This window comes from Plectropomus leopardus, chromosome 8, assembly GCF_026936395.1.
Source record: "Plectropomus leopardus strain MGB_pleo_1.0 chromosome 8, ASM2693639v1, whole genome shotgun sequence".
Classification (NCBI taxonomy): domain Eukaryota; kingdom Metazoa; phylum Chordata; class Actinopteri; order Perciformes; family Serranidae; genus Plectropomus; species Plectropomus leopardus.
The window spans coordinates 19,124,407-19,142,103 of record NC_142183.1 but is presented as its reverse complement, the minus strand read 5'-3'; the positions used below and the strand labels follow the sequence as shown (position 1 = coordinate 19,142,103).

The 17,697-nt window shown below is 40.0% G+C and overlaps 1 protein-coding gene across 4 annotated transcripts; it reads left to right on the top strand.

Moving 5' to 3' along the window:
• The first annotated feature begins 1,411 nt into the window (after positions 1-1,411).
• On the top strand, positions 1,412-16,947 carry cabp2b (calcium binding protein 2b). 4 transcript variants are annotated; one of them, XM_088081054.1, is made up of 8 exons: positions 1,412-1,555; positions 2,648-2,914; positions 11,741-11,926; positions 14,096-14,126; positions 14,234-14,368; positions 14,899-15,008; positions 16,314-16,461; positions 16,544-16,947. In XM_088081054.1, exons 1-8 carry the CDS (start codon positions 1,472-1,474, stop codon positions 16,567-16,569), a joined length of 987 nt encoding a protein of 328 aa, XP_087937180.1. In that variant the 5' UTR covers positions 1,412-1,471; the 3' UTR covers positions 16,570-16,947. The 4 variants fall into 4 exon arrangements, with proteins under 4 accessions (XP_087937180.1, XP_042349676.1, XP_087937183.1 ...); XM_042493742.2 differs by lacking the exon at positions 11,741-11,926 and having other exon boundaries at positions 1,413-1,555; positions 16,544-16,946; XM_088081056.1 differs by lacking the exons at positions 1,412-1,555; positions 2,648-2,914 and adding an exon at positions 9,751-10,639 and having other exon boundaries at positions 16,544-16,943.
• The last annotated feature ends 750 nt before the right edge of the window (positions 16,948-17,697 follow it).

Here is a 17,697-nt window from a genome sequence, read left to right as displayed (position 1 = left end):
CTTGTCAGAATGGGCTGTCTGATGAAAAGGTAAAGCAGTAAAAATACTCTCAAGCGTACACTTAAACCAATATTGATTTTTTTTAGGTAGATTAAATACATTTTGCTGCTGACCTCAAATCCACAGCAGTACATCAGTATCTTCTGTCACACTCCTGCCTGCTTCTCCAAACTGGGGACGTGTTGACTGACATCTTCTGTATGTAACACGCTGAACATAAATAAATAACCCATACAGCCCCACTTCAAAAAAATCCAAACTATCCCTTGAAGCTTTCAGTGGAATCAGCTGCGTTAGACCAAAGCTACAAACCACAGTAATAAGTTCACATGCTTGTGTGAACATTCATGTCTAAAAATAGAGGTCAGTGGTGACATGTTCACCTGTGTGTGTGCATGTGTGTGTGTGTGTGTGTGTTCAGCCAGGCTTGTCGGATGAGATTATGCATGCAGGACAACACTGAGGTGATGTGTTATAGGCCAAACATCATCACATATACAGTAGCAGCTCCCGGCTTTGTTGCATCCCTCCCTCTCTTTCTATCTCTCTCTGCCACTTAATGAATAGCTGACCTGGGCACCTCCAAAAGAATCCAATTTGTGTTACAACAAAGGCTCCAAATATGACAGAGGGGATTGAGGGCGGATAGATTGAGAGGAAAAAAGCATGTAGAGCATCGAGGATTACTGTTTGGGGGAAATAAAGACGGAGACAAGGATGAGAGGAGAAAAAAATAAAAGACAAGACACAAAAAGATGAGCTAAAGAGTCCAGACATACGTAACAGAAAAACACAAGATTTTGACTCATGAACGATATTTATACACACGGCTGACGGGAAGAGTGGCTGTGACAAAGCGCCCAGGCAACAGGGGGAGTGTTTACCTGTGATGAACGGGAAAAGGTGGAAGAAGGGGAGGAAGAGAGGGAGAGAGAGAGGTCGTTGTGTTACAGGTAGATAACGTGAGAGAGAGGTAAAGTTCAGGAGGTATAGAGTGTCACCTAAAGCACCGAGAGATAGCGAGCGAGGGCAGAGGTGCAGGAACTCAATCCCAGAGCCAAGACGACAGCTGAAGATAAAAACCTCCTCACCTGAACGCACCACGAGAGAGAGATATGGACAGCAGCTCGGGGAAACACTGAAGGCAGAACAACTGGAGGAAGAAGAACAACATTTGAGTTTTTGTTTTTTTCTTCATGTGCTTTATTCATTCTCTCGTTTTTTTATTTATTCATACCTGAAACAAAGACAAAAACTCCACTTTATCAACAGAGTTAATCTTTGAGCAATTTTTCAAATTTTTAAATCTTTTATAGCTGACTTTGTGGGGATTTTTTTTAGCAAACAAAATCGAACAAGAGCCACTGCAGAAGCGAGGCGAGCAGGGAAGAGGCAAGAGAGAGGGTGAGGGAGGGGGAGGGAGAGCAAGGGAGGGAGAGAGAGTGTGTGTATGTGAGCCTGTGACACCGAGATGTTCATGATCATTCGAGAGCCGACCGCCGCAGGAGGCGGTGCTGGAGCCATGAGCGCGCCAACGGAGAGGAGTGCAAAACAGGTGCGTGAAAATGGGTGTCTATATATATGTACATGTGCGCGTGTTTATATATATCTATGTATATAGATATATATATTGTGTATATGTGTGTATTTAAAGTATTTAATCTTTTCTGTCAAGGTTCCCCCTTCAAAGACATGTTCTGATGCTTTTCTGTGTGAAAGTGTGCAACTTAATACCCCAAAATACATTTACAATCATTTAAATGTGCATGGATTGATGCTTCTGTTCCACTTAACTCAATTTTAAGACATTATAACTTAAAGATGTTAAAGTGAAACTGCTGTAACTGATGAATGATGGCTGTCCAGTGAAAAACACGAGCCTCCATATTTGGTATAATGTTTTCAGGTAAACTAAATCACTGTAAATCTCCAATGTTTAACCCTCGAAAGAGCCATGCATTTAATTATATATGTTTTTTTTATGCAAAGCTCATAACAATATTTTATTTCTGTAACAATGTATTTCATGAAAAGTTGAGACGTTGGTGAAATAACAGTGTGATTTTTTTTTTTTTTTTTTTGCATTTTCATGGGTAAATTAAGTAATTTAGGTTTATTTAAAATCATCTTTCTGGGGCAGATATAACAATGTCCTTCACAATAAAAGACAACAGGACAACATGTGCTAGTGTCAAGACATAGAAACTATTTGTCTTCATGAATATGTCAAAAATTAGGCGTGTGAATCTGTCTTGAGATCTGTAACTAAGGATTATGTTTGACCACTATCTTAATTAACTGATTAATAGTTTGGCTAGAAAACAATGAGGAAAGCCTGTACAATATCCTTGAGCCTAGTATGAACAGATCAAACTGTCATTTTGTCTCACCAACATTTCAAACCCCAAAAACATTCAATTTATTATGATGTCAGACCAAGTAAAAGTAATTAATCCTCACATTTAAGAACCAGGAAATATCAGATTTTTGCTTGAGAAATGACGAGAAAGGCTCAAAATAGGTGCCAATTCATTTTCTGTTGATTGAATATTAATATAATTGCAGCTCTTTTGATGTTGACTTGCTGTGTGTGAGTTTGAACGCACGTTTAATTAGTCTGACCCCTCTGCCCCCCCCCGTCCCTCAGGTGCAGGCCGCCATCAAGAAGAAGCTTGAGAAGCAGAAGAAGCGAACCGGCGATGGCGGTGTTGCAGACATTCAAACTGCTGCACCTCTTCGCCAGCTGAAATCCACTCAGTTTCCCCAGATGACAGCGGCGGCCGCTGAGGACAGAGAGATGCTGGACGAGGAGCTGGAGGAGCTGATGGAGGGACGACATGGGCGAGAGAAGGAGAAAGAGGAGGAGGGGGAGCCTGTCGACCTGCTGCCCATCGTGGACTCTGTGTTCGGACAGGTAAGAGCCATCTGCTGCTCTGTGTGTGTGTGTGTGTGTGCCTCGTCGGTTCATCTGCGACACTCTCGCCACTGTTTGTGTGTTCATGTGTGTGTGTTTCATGCATCAAGTTCTCTGCCTGATTGAATGTCTCGCCACCGGCTCGATTGTAACTCTAAGCCCTCTAATTCAAATTTAAATCCTGGCTGTGCTCCATTTATTTTTTGTAAATAGCTTTCTCTCTCAACCTCCTGATCTCTTTGATCTCACAAGACAAGGGGACATAAAGCCACACAGGGCTGGTCCTTGACTTTTGGGGACCCTGAGCAGGATCTGGATCTGAGGGCCTTCCTCATTTGAACATGTTGCCAGGGAGACCGCGTTTAGACAAAAGGAGAACCGTTTGAATGAAATCTCAACATTCATTTCCTTAAGAAAAGGGCAAAGTTTCTTTTAACAGGTATAATGTCAACAATCTAATAAACTAAGAAACAAAAGTTGGTTTGAAAACTACAAGCGACAAGGTTCATCTTACTTTAGCCAAATATATGTTTGTTTTTTCTTTAATTACTACCACATTATTACAGTGACCTTTCTGGAGTTTAAGTACACTGTGCTCTTCCTTATGAGGAACGTCTACATATAATTATTTGTAGTGACGCAGTAAACTGGCTTGTGAAAGTGAAAGCAGTTTAGGATGAGTTTTGTACTTGCATTTTTCATTAAAACATGATTTATTTGATTTATTTTTTATTTTACCAGAAAATTTTGAAAGTGTTATTATTGCAGGGTTTGGCTACTTAATTATTTAGCCTTCCCAAACTATCCATTTCCCCTGTCTCTGAGCTTTTTGTTTTGTTTTGTCAGATTTTATTTGCAAAAATAGCACAAAATGTTGACAGGAAATTTCTAGAAGTTCAATTTTTATTTCCTCATTGTCTCGTGTTCATTAAAATATATTTCTAAGGGTCTCCCACAGATCAGGACGCCTTACACAGCTGCTTATATTTCTTAATGGTTAGGTTGGACTCTAAAGCTGCGGCACAAACATTAACCATTCTGCCTTCTCATTTAACCTCAAATCCTTCTGGAAATGGAGGGGGCAGCGGAGATAGCGTGTGTTTGAGAGGATTTAAACTCCTTTACTTTGGGAAACATTACGAATGAGTAATCCGTAACAGATACGGCCATAGTCAGCCAGATATCTGATGAACACCCTATCTCGGTATCACATCCCATCCCTCACATGTTAAGCAGTGACACACGACACGGCACGGTAGAATATACACCGTTACAGCATCTGTCACCCCGCGGTCAGACATGTGGGATCATGGTGTGAGAAAGTCGTGTGTTTGTGTGTGTGTATGAAAATAAAAGCAAAAGAGATTAAACTGAACTCAAAGCCCCTTTTGCTTCCTGTGTCTGACCTCAGCTTGTGAGTCACTCTGGGTTGTTTTTTTTTTTTTTTTTTCCCCTGACATGAAGAAGTCGTGAGTCCACCTGTGATCACGTCAGCAAACTCTGAAGGGGGTGATGATGAGTGTGGCTGAGGTTAGAAACAGGAAATCAATATCAGAAATAAAAAAATATGTGATGTCAGTGGTGATGCAAGTGAACCAAAATTAGAGTAACCGGCTGAGTGAGTGGGAGAGAGCAGCGTGTTGGCAAAGTCTGAGGAGAAGAGGAGATTTATCTTCCGCTGTGGGGTACCTCAGGGTCCCTGAACCTTACACGGACAGCCCCGTGCATCACGAGATGAAACTTTGTGTGTAACAGGCATCAGGTCACAGACAGTGAGACCCTGAGCCCACACACACTTGGACTGAAACCAAACAGACGGAGCTTGAAGAGGCTCATCATCTCCTTAAAGTGATGCCTCATAAAACACAAATTACATCATAACCACACCAGGAACACTTTTTGGGTACCAATGCTGGCTTCACCAAGACGACAGTTTTAAAATGGACTCGATTCAAACAAATACAATCACTGAGACATTGTCACGATACCTAAATTACCTAAAACTTTTATGCAATAGTAGTTAGGGTTGGGAAATAAATATATAGTATATTAATACTGTGATATGAGATATTGTTTTTTTGATATTGTTTATCCTAAATGGTCCTAAGTATATTTTGGTAAACACGTGTCCATTCTTAACTCAAATATTTATTTGGTACCAGCTATAGTGAGTATAGTTTTATAGTATATATATATAGATTAGTTATGTGTTATATGTTAACTGTGGTTAGTTGAAGTATTGTTGATTTCCAGATTACAGCTTTATACACACCCTATTATATAATCAAGTCAATATTCATTATTGATTGCAGACTATAGATACAGTGTTGAGAAGTAGTACACTTCCTCAAGTACTGCAATTTAGTACAATTTTGAGATCCTTGATACTTTTAACTACATTTATTTTTTATTACTTTAAAGATTAATATTTCAAATCCAACATGATCAACAGATAACATATGTGATTGACTGAATTACTCAGTTTTATATAAAGTTATTAAAATGCACTCCACCCTGATCACCACCAACATCAAAATGCTTCTTACATATTCATGCGTCAGTAATGATTATCTAATAATCTAATATAATTTGCTAAATACCTCTCATTTTATGTCAGTAAGAGGTTAAATTCAGCACTTTGACTTGTACTGGAGTATTTATACATAGCTCTGAGTATTTCTTCCATGCTCCGTTTGTTCTGTCTCTTCTACTCTTTCGCTGATCGGCAGCTCTCGTTACTGGACACCAACTGATGCACATCAGACACCTGATCGGTACATGATATGTCTACCTGCTCGCTGTCTCTCTCTCTCTCTCTCACACACACACACACACACACACACACACACACACACACACACACACACACACACACACACACACACACACACACACACACATGCACACACAGAGAGAGAGTTCATGACAAAGTTCACCGAGTCCAAAAGAAAGAACAGAGTCACATTACCCGAGTACTGTCCACCATACACACACCCCGACACACAGAGTACACAAACACAAAGCATGGTTTTAGTGTCACGAGTGTCTAAAATTAACTACAACTGCTACTGTGACCGACATTCAATGCTGATACCAGCGATTGAAAAGTAATCAAAACAGAAACCCAGTAACATAAATAAGCCTGACAACACACACACACACACACACACACACACACACGGACCAGCAGCATCTCTTTGGCGTGACTAACTGGAACCATCAGTAATGGTGGATCAGCAGGTAATTAATCAGGCTTAGTGGTTTTGGTTGTGTCTTGGGTTATTCATGCAGCCACCGGTGTCAGTTTTGCTGAGTCATGCAGGAACTCGATGAAGGATGACACTAAATTGGTTGATAAAGATGTATAGGGAATGTTAAGCTGACATCATGCAGTGTTCATTTTTTTCGGATAGGGTTGCAATCTTGTGACAATTGCACTGTGTTGCCAGCTATGGTGGTCAAGCAACGGGTTTTGGACAAACTTATCACAATTAACAACATGGATCCTGAGGACTTGGCAGCCCAAAGCTGGATTACACACTGTGCTACCTCCACTCACACACCCAAACAGTGTCAACTATCTCGCTTTTGGACTGAGTGCATACACTGTGCGTGAGTTAAAAAGTTACAAATCCCTGGAAGCTAATGAACGGCTGCTTCGCAAAGCTGGAAAACTGCGAGTCCACAGTCACACTCACAAAGGCAAGGTTTTCTTTTTGGACCACTTGGCCTTTTAAAAGAAACAAACTACTAAAGGTAAACAGGTAGCCTAATGCTGCTTTATGTAAGTCTGACATCGGAGCGAGGAATGATGTCACATCCCAGTTAAACGCGTCCCAGTACAAGTTAGAAAACCAAGATGTTGTTAACAATACAATCTCTACCCAGGTTAGCCATTATTAGCAATACCAGTAAAAAACAACTCCTATTTTGCATACAAACACAGAAGGAACATGTCCTCTGACAGACGTTGGGCAGGACTCGTTTGAAATTCCAGTTGAAATTTCTGGCCTCAGAACACAAAAATTCCTACTTTCTGGTGCAAAAGTAATGCACCATAACCACAGTAGCAGGAATAACTAACAGGGCGCGAACCTCATGAGATGACGCTCTTGTCCCACACAGAGTGGCATACCTTCACATTCTCTATTGTGCTGTTTCGAGTTAGAATTTAACTGATTCGAGTCAGAGGGAATGCGAGGGGTTTTTAAAAGGTGGTGTAGTTTGTGATGGATATGATCAGACAGATTGATTTATTGTAGGAGTAGTTTTGTTTGTGGTTAGATGAAAACTTTAACTAAATATGACATTAAAAGCACCAGTGCAGATTTTGAAATATGTACTTTTTTTGTTTGGCTTGTTTCTTAATATTTCAGAATGAAAACAGAATTCAGATGCAGGGACCTGCATTACATAGACATGATTTATGTTTCATACACAGTAAATAATTGGTCTTGCTCGTGCAGACACAGCTTTACGTAAAATTTATTGAAGCAACTTTTGCTGTGAATTTGCGTTGTCAGACTTTTCTGGAGGAGTCTGAAGGTGTGCAAATTGATTTATTTGATGCTAAAATATGTGAACACGCCTCGATATGTTTGCATTAGTCTGCTCTTTACATTCTTCAATCTTTTATTTTATTATGCAAAACTACATCCATAAAATCAAAATTGGTTGCGGCAATCCTTTCTGTATCTGCTTTACTGACATAAAACTGACTTAGCAGCTTGTCAGTGTCTCAAGCAGCAAAACTTATTGTAGCAGACTAGACCCAAGTATCATTTTGATCTCTTCCATGAGGATCAGATTATTTCTAAAGATACAGTTTTCTTATTATACTAACTGACGGCACTCATATCTGTATCTGCGTGTCAACCAGATCACCCACAATTAGATTTTTAAAGTCCAAACGGTCTGTTTCTACTTAAGAACCTTTTCCGGGTAAAGTTTTCATTTACAGTGGGCATTACTGTTAAGCTGCACAATCTGCCAGGAAGTTCTGCTAAAAGTAGAGGTTGTGTTATTACTGTCTGAAGTCTCCACTGCAGCAGCTGGCAGATAACGCTCAGCCGTTAGAGCGGACCGGCCTGAAGCGGCCTCTAGTGGTGACTGCTGAAGACTGCAACAGTATAATGACAACGTCTCATTTTATAAAGGTACTTTGATATTATGATCCACAAGGACTGATGAACAAATCAGTGCAGACCACAAATCCTGAAAGTTTTACAGAATCACACCATCACATTATTCTTTTTCAATGCACTGCATGCTCTTGCTGCACCCGCCTGATTGGAGCTCCTCTCAGGACTGTGTGGCTGTGATTGATTGACATTTTCATCACCCTGCTTTTAGTTGTTGCACCTGCAATGAGCTCTAATCAGCCAGAGTGGGTGAAAACACCCGTATGAGTGCACGGGGTGTTTATTTGCAGCGATAAAAATGTTGCCTTTGTGCATTTAGAAAGAAGAGTAGATGTTTTTTACTGCTTAACTGATTGATTGTGAACAAAAACAACAAATTTCTGGAGTGACTGAAAACTTTTTTTATAGAAACACTTTTTACACACTATTTTACCAGCAATAAGACTTTTTAATACAGACTGTGTCGTGAAGTTGCATTTTGACCTTATCATTTTGTAACACATCAAACCAGCAACAATAACCAGAAAATATACATTTTACTTGTCTCATTGTTTCTATTGTGTTTTTATACTGTAGTATATTGTATTATACTGCATTTTAATGCAAGAGTGTGTTTCAGTTTTGGAGAAAGAACATGCAAAGCTAAAATTTGATATCTAAATGGTAAAACTGACACACACACACACACACTGTACTCTCCATACGGGTTCACTGTAGTAAACAGCGCATCAAATCTGCTTTGGGAGAGATTTGGTGACAGATGCTTTGTACAAGCTCAGCTGACCACTTAGTACTGCACTCCTAACCTCATCTTGTGATATATTATGGCCGTCATCATTTTAGACAATTTGGCCAGACTCGTTCTGGGAAGTAGAAAGGTCAAACGAGAGGCGAGCTCAAAGCATCTCCAGCCGTTACTTCCTGCCAAGTGTGTCTGATCCTGTGGCTCTCATAAGCCGTCATCTGCTGACGCATCACAGCTCATTTGGTTTTAAAGTTTAGTGTAAATTGAACTTCTAATTCTTCACAGAAAGCACTTAAAAATCACAGCTCAGAGGTGAACTCTGCATTGCCGAAACTCATCAGGAATTATGAAACTTGTTTATACTTTGACAGCCTTGCTTGTGACAGTTGATTTATCCATTTTAGAATTACATTTCTCATTCAGTGGAGCATGTCCCAATTGATCATAATAATTCACAGAGAAAATCGATTCCCTCTGTTCTAGCTTTTAAAGATATACATGTATTATGATTGATTTTTCCTAAACTTTCCACTATGGACTGCATGCACATGACTTGCACGCATATCAGCTCATGTTAGCCTATTTAGAATCGACCACCACTTTTATAAGGCTTGTGATTTAGAAAAGTACAGATTTAATTATTAATGTTTGCTGTATAATATGAATACAAGAGCTGTGTGCTTGTTGATTTACAGTCTTGTACTGTGCACTAGTCCATTCTAATGTTTAACAAAGAGGCAGACAAAAGGCAAAAATATAGTTATTTAAGCTGCATCAAATAAAAAGGAAATCATTGTTTTGATATTGAATGTTATAGATGCTAGGTTTTCTTTTTATTAAGATGACAGACAAGACAAGACAAGACAAGACAAGACAAGACAAGACAAGACAAGACAAGACAAGACAAGACAAGACAAGACAAGACAAGACAAGGCAAGACAAGACAAGATGTTACTGTGAGTTAACATGGAAATTTGTTTTGCATCACACACTTCAACATTCATCAAAAAGACAAGAGATTATATTCACTTTTGCAATTCTATTTTGGAAATAAATCCTTGATAATAGGTTCATTTGCACTTAAAGTTTGAAGCTGCAGCAGGAACTTCATTTCAATCAATTAAAAAGTATGGCTTCAGTTTGGGTTCAGATTTCACCCACACCCAAATATTCACTCTTTAATGCTTGTTCTTTTCCATCTTTTCAGTCTTTCCCTTTCTCTTTTCATCACCCCATCTTCCCCCTCTAATCTCAAATGGAAGGGATTAATCTCTCTCTCTGACTCTGTTTATGTCCTCTTAATTCTCCCTCTAAAACTCCTCATACTGTAGATGAAGTCATTTGAAAGCTGGTGCAACATGTGAACGAGGGAGCGAGGGAGAGGGAGGAGAGAGAGCAGCTGAAAAGGAAAGAGAGTGAGAGAGAGGGGGATTAAAAGCGTTGATCAGCGTGAGGAGAAAGAGACAGGGGTGTTGCTGCTGCAAAGAGACACACGAGTGAGCTGCTTCCAGTAGAGAGCTCAGTTCAGTTTGGTTTTTGTTTGTGACATCATTTAACTTTGGATCGTATAGAGATGGGTGGAGTCATTCAGGATTTCTCATGTATGGATTACCAGATGTGACGACTGGTAAGCAGCATGGGACACACAGAGAGGTCAGAGCTTGAGCCTGAGCTGGACCTCTGAGAAGTCCAACGAGCGAAGAGGTAAAAACAGACTAAAGATCAGAGATAGTGTCAGAGAGAGAGACAGAGACAGGAAGGGAAACATTCGGGCAGCTGTTGACCAGGACAGGTCTGGTAATGGGCAACTGCACCAAACCGAAAGACAAAATGAAGAAGGTAAGAGCACTTTGTCTCTTGCACTTGCTACATGCTTTTACTATTTGTGTTACTCTCCAATTATTTAATCCCAAGAAAATAGCTTTAAAAAATGCATTTTTTTTAAATACAGGAAACAGCACAAGATATTTGTTAAAATTGCAGCACTGACTGTAAACCACCAAATACGAAATGTTTGACGGCATATTATTACTTATTTTTGTAACAGTAGCCCCTTTAACACTACCTGTTTAAGGTGGGAATATCGTACTGTTATCCCGCCCTGCCATTTTGTATAAAAGGTACGATCACAGGAAAACGGATGGGAAGGTGTGACGTTTTAACTCAGTGTTTTGCATGCAACCCACCACAGGAGATTTAAAAAGCAGCTAGCAGCAGTGAGCGGTAAACTCAAAGAAGAACAGCAGCTGTAAATGTCCGCAAATTTGGAAAACACTTTGGTCCAGGAGTTCCTTACACTCTGGGCAGAGGACAAGATTAGATGGCATACAACAGTGATGATAAATGATTGTTATTGCCATGCTTTGCCATTGTTATTATTATTATTTAGAGAGCGCTGCCGACGCATATGTTTTATGTCATATCGGCCGTCATGCCCATCACGCCTCTTTTGCATCTGCAGTGCCGGCATACTATCTAAAATCACACACTGGAGCAGCATGATGCCAGTAATGTTTGGTTCTGTGTAAAAATGCAAAGGCGCTGTAAAGAACAGACTTTGTCACGGCACTACAGCGCAATGTCTGCGTAAAAAGGGCCCGTGTCACATATGTGATGTAAGATGAGAGTTATTGGAGCAGACAGTAAGCAGTATTACCTCATTACCTCTACGTGTCATCAATACAGATCCAGAGGGAGAATATTAAGATCACGATGATTTTTCACCATCAGGATAATAGCTGATGTGAGTGGATTGCCTTTAAATAATAAGCAGCTTATGTAATCCAGGCTTACTGTGCGTGACTAGAAAGCAGTGGGTCTTAACCTTGTTTCTTGAAATGCATCATTATGTTTTGTGTTTGAAGAAGTCGGTCATGCAGAGAGAGTGTGTGACCGACAGTTGGAGTGGTGCAATAACAGCCTGGTCTGCCTCTAATAAAGGGGGCAAAGGAGGGTCCCCTCGGGGGTAAGGTGAGGGCAGTGGGCCAGGAGGGAGAGGAGGAAGAGGACGTGGAGGAAACGCCATACAATGACCCCTTCTGTACGCTGGTGAAGAACTGCAACATGCTGCACAACATCGTGGGCCCAGCCTGCATCTTCCTTAAACAGGGCTTTTCACAGACGCTCGTATGTAACAGAACACACTGTGGTAGTCACGCAATCCCGGTGCAGCTTTTTCCGCTCGTGTCGATTCATTTTCATCCCCGTTTCACTGTGGCTCTCTGAACCCTCCTGCTCTCCACCACACCAGCTGTGTCATGCCATCTCTGGTCCAGGTCAGACAATCAAATCTGCTGGCAGCACGTGCTCGCAGGGGTCGATCATTCAGTTCCATGGAAAATTATTGACGGGCTTTGTGGAGCTTATTCTCAAATGTGATGAGGAACAAGAGAGAGGTGGAGGTCAAGGCTGAATCTCCATCCAGGTCAATGTAGCGACAGCAGGAGAGCTTACTGAAGACTCCGTTGGATGGCAGTTAGCTTCTTCTGATATAAATAATGATTCGGGGAAGGATTTAGGGGTATATATTTGTAGAAATGGTATATAATATTCATAACCATGTTTTCATTGGTTTAAAATACGAATCATTGTGGTTTTGTTGTCTTAGAATGAGCCAAGTCATGTCGGCTACCACCTTTCCCCTAAACACTTGGCTCGCTGGAGGAGTTTCAGTTGGTTAACATCTGCAGCCTCACCACTATATGCCACTAAATCCCATAAACTAGACTTTTAATCAGATTTCTTTAGTAATACTGTGTGCCTCCATAAAGCAGAACTTAAACTGAAATAATGACGATCTTTAAGTACTTGTGAAATGAAAAAAAATAAGAGCGTCTTGACACAGGTATTTCCCAGTGAAAGTGAATATTTGAGCAGTGTGTAGTTACAATAGAGATTTAAATCCAACACTATCAATTTGATTGGATCACTTGGAAGTCTGTGAGCGTAGAGTTTAGCATGATACGGAGCTCTAGCGGACTGTTGGCTACACACACACACACACACACACACACACACACACACACACACACACACACACTTCACTTGCCATTAAATCAGGAGATGGGCGAGGAGAGGTAGTCTTTTTGTCTCTGGACTCTGAAAATCTGCAGGTCCACAACACCTAAAGTTAGGCTGCTACTACCCAGAATGCAATGCACCACGATATTTTTGCCTATTCACTGTTGATTCAACCTACAAACCGGGGATGTGCACTTTTATATGAAAACGATGGATTTTGATGAATGAATACTTTGATACTAATTTTTTTTGTAATGTATCTGACATATACAGAAAGATAGATGATCATTTACCACAGGGACACAGGATTACAACTGTAAACATTTATTTTTCACTTCATAAGGACATTAAGGTGGCTCTTGATTTTTTTGCCCTTTGTCATCATCTAGTTTGAATACTTTTACTGTTTATTTTTATATTACTTCTGCAGTACTTGCTGATAATACTTGTTTTATACACTTGTGTGTCCCACTGTAAAGTCTCTTGTCTGCTCATATTGTAATTTGGTTTGAACTGGAGGAAATGTGCATTTAGTGATGAAACGAGGCCGAGGGCAACCATAAAATGATGTTTGAGGATTTGACCCACATCGTTCTCTCTCTAAAGCTTTTAGTGTAACGTCCTCTATATTGAACCACAACTTCCATCGTGTACTTTTTGTTTGTACGGCCGGGCTTGCGTGCGAGCTTGAGTGCTATGTAAAAGATGGTAGATGCATATGTGTGCTTAACAGTGGACATGTGTCCAAGGTACAAACTAAACCTCCCAAATCTCATAATCTCCAGGCAACCTCCCACAAAGGATGTGGTCAACCCTTGCAATTTATGGTGCATGAACTGTTATATATATCGTATAACATAACGCAGTGTACAATTTAATCCATGTAGATTTAGACCCTGTTTTTCATTTGGAGATGCATACAGCTTACTGAACAACTAAAGTGCAAAAAACTGAACCACTATGACTACATTTACAAATGATATTGGAGTATAATATCCTGACTATAATGAATACTCAGATTTGAAGCCGTGTAAATGGACATTACATTTCATATCATCACCACAGTGGAACTACATCAAGTCCATTTATCATTTCTCTCATTCTCGTTTGTAAATCATTTCTTCCCCGTCCAGTCGTTCTCTTGGTGTTTCTGTATTGATGTTGAAATCCAACTGAGTTTATATCTTTGCAGTAGGCCAAACAAGCTCTCCAAATATTTTCAGCATGAGAGGTATGAAGTGAGAAGCTAAAATGTGTCTCTATTTCCTCCAACAGGACAGAGAGCTGAGGCCAGAGGAGATTGACGGTGAGCTGAGTTCTCTGCAGCAAACCTCACTGTGTTTCTGCCCTGCAGCTTTTTAATAAAACAGCTGACTGATCAGCATTAACGTGTTTTCTGTGTGTTTTTATCAGAGCTCCGTGAGGCATTTGTGGAGTTTGATAGAAACAAAAAGGGCTACATCAGTCACAAGGACCTGGGGGAGTGTATGAGGACGATGGGATACATGCCGACAGAGATGGAGCTCATCGAACTGAGCCAGCAGATCTGTGAGTGAAACAACAGCCTGAAACATCGGAGCGAACAGAACTGAGCAGAACACAACAGAACCCAAAAGATCTGAACAGGAATGGCAAAATAACAGAATAAAAACAGGAAAAAACAAAAAAAAAAGACGTCCACAGTTTGGCCGTTGTTGCTTGTTATACTCGCCTTTCTCTGTTTCCTTCTTATATCGACAGTGACCATCAAATAAATACGAAGAAAAATGAATATGTTACATATAAAAAACATTGAAATAAAACACAGCAGAAGAACGAGGACAGGAAAAGTCAGATCACAGCTGTCCAGATGTTAACAGAAACCTATTGAAACGTGTTCAATCCACAGATAATTTTTCCTAAAATAAAATTGAGCAGTTTTTGTTTACTGTTAATACAAATGATTCATTTTTTTTGTGTTTTTTGCTGTCACGATTGAATAGAGACATGTGGACATCAGAGGAAACAATGCAGAGTTGATGCTTATATGCAAGAGCGGTGTCTGATGTGGCAGTTTTTCTATGACTTGTGTGTTGCAGGTGGAGGTAAAGTGGACTTTGAGGACTTTGTGGAGCTGATGGGACCCAAGATGTTGGCTGAGACTGCAGACATGATCGGAGTCAAAGAACTACGAGATGCATTTAAAGAGGTCAGCACACACACACGCACGCACGCACGCACGCACGCACACACACACACACACACACACACACACACACACACACACACACACACACACACACACACACACACACACAAAAAGCCAGCTGTTGGGGCACAGGGCCTTTTTTAACCGATCAAAGACAAACATAGGTGTAACTTAATTGCTGGGATGAGGTCATCGTAGGTGCTTTCCCTGCAGTGACAAGCCTAAATGTGTGCTACGGAAAAAAGGTTCTATAAACTCAAAACTTTTTTTGAAACAATAAAAAAACTCAAGTTCAAAAACACAGTGGTGTTTGAAATCTCTAAAGTGCCAAAAAAGAAAACTTCAAGAAGACTATGTGAAATTTTAATGAAAAGCCTCTATTTTCTCTTTTTTAAAAAATCTTTTTCCCATAAGCACAAGCCCAAATGTCTCTTGTAAAAAATAGGCATTTCGCAAACCCAAAAAAACAATAAACAATTAATCAAACACATTTTGCGTGTGTCTAAAGACACTGTAGTATTCTGATGCCAGCAACATATCAACATTATCAGGAATCATTTGAAGTTTGCCTTTCAATTTTAAGTTGTACAGGAAATAATGAGAAAAACTGCAGTTTTTGCTTGATATTGTTATTTTGATCAACTGTAGCACTGTAGTTTGTTGTATGCCCATAAACTGCATAAAAGAAGAAGACGTAGCCGCAGAGTCTGAAGAGCCTTCAACCTGCATTCTTGCTAATGGCCAGCAGGGAGCGACTCCACTGGCAAAAAGAAGCCCTGCTGTTTAAAGTCTATGAGAAAATGACTCTACTTCTCGCTTGATTTACATTAGCAAACATTTTCCTAATGAGTTCATAGTCTCAACCACTAGTTTCAAGTCCTCTTCAAATCTTCATTTTGTAAATTATGGTCCCATTAAGAGTAAAATGGACAATGAAGCAGGGTGAGCTTCAGAGCTATGACACCTTGTGATTAAGAAGTTGCTGCCACGGCAGATCCAAATCAACCCCTCGCTCCTCTGAAGCTACACAAACCACTGACTGACGTGACAGTAACTACGTCCACTTTTTTTACACAGCCTATGGTCATACCACAAAAGAATTGTGAAACAGGGCACAACGTGATGGATTTCGAAATGTCGCATTTCATGTCTCATGTCATTGAAAAATGACACTGTGAGAGGTTGTAACGCAGACTTGATAAGCAAACTGGTGTATTCCTAAAATATAATTATGTTTGATACAATAAAAACTTGATGAATTTAAATGTGATGTGATCCTTAGCATGTTTTTCTGTCTGTGTCCAGTTTGACGCTAACGGTGACGGCCAGATCAGTTTAACAGAGCTGCGTGAGGCCATGAAGAAGCTGATGGGAGAACAGGTCACCAACAGAGAGATCAATGAGATCCTCCGAGATGTCGACCTCAACGGAGACGGCCTGGTGGACTTTGAGGGTGAGTGAAATACTGTTTAATCTTCTTTTTTGTGAACTACGCTCATCCTCATCTTCCTCACTCGCCTCTCTCGTCTTTTCAGAGTTTGTGCGAATGATGTCCCGCTGACCAGCCCAGCTGTCCACGTGTCAGATGGACAGACAGACATTATGCAACAGCTGGATTAGAGGACACACTACATTGTAGTGAACATCCTTCATCTGCTTGTAAAAGCACAACATCGAATATTATATTTTTCTACTGAATCAAGAAAAAAATTATTTGGATTGGCAAAGATGACCATCCACATCTGAACTCCAATATGAAGCACTTAAACAGCTGTAAAACATATCAAAAGCTTTATAGACAACATTTATGACTTTGTGTTTTTAGATGTATTTTTATATATCAATGTTTGAGCTTTGAGTGTAAAATCTTGTTTGTAAAACTGTAAAAATCTTCTTTTTTTATTATTAAAGAAATGTACAAAAAAAATATGGATGGGCAAATTATTTTGACCAGGTAAACATGTTGGAAACATGGAGTTTGTTACATGATGATGGTCAAAAGGTTTGTTGAATTGGGAATGGAGTAAAGAGAGGCTGCATGGCTTTAAAGGAGATTTAACAAGAACACGCAGTGTTTGAGCGGAGGTAAACACAGCCTGTAGGAAAATATTAATAGGGAACAACTGATCCAAACAAGCCACGAGGCACGCATAAACACCATATTCTCCTAAAGGTTTCCTAAAGATAAACAAGAGGTTGCGTTACTGAAGTCAAATGTAAACTTTGAAGCCATGATTTAATAGAAATTTTTCTTTCTCCAAACATTAATGAATATTAAGCATCAGTGTAAGGATCTGCTTATTAAAAACCAGTTTGTGATAAAAGAGTTCTCCAGTGATCCAGCATTGCACTCCTATAACACGGTCAGACTCATAATGGACAATTAAAAAGGATAAAATGGATACATCAGAAGACTGGTAGAATATTGGAGTGCATGTAAAACCAATCAAATCGAAGTTACCAACAACAAATAAACACAGCTGTGGACACAGTTACATCAGTTAAATAAGCGGACGCTTCCTACAGAGTCTAAATGAAATGAAACTTCACAAAAGCAGACAACAGAGACACAAACACACAATTCACAGCAGCTGCAGCCACTGTTGTGCCGCATTGTTCCCGCTGAGATTTGCATGAGCACACACAGCGTAAAGCAGAAACTAGGGGACATTTTAACTATTTCTTCAGC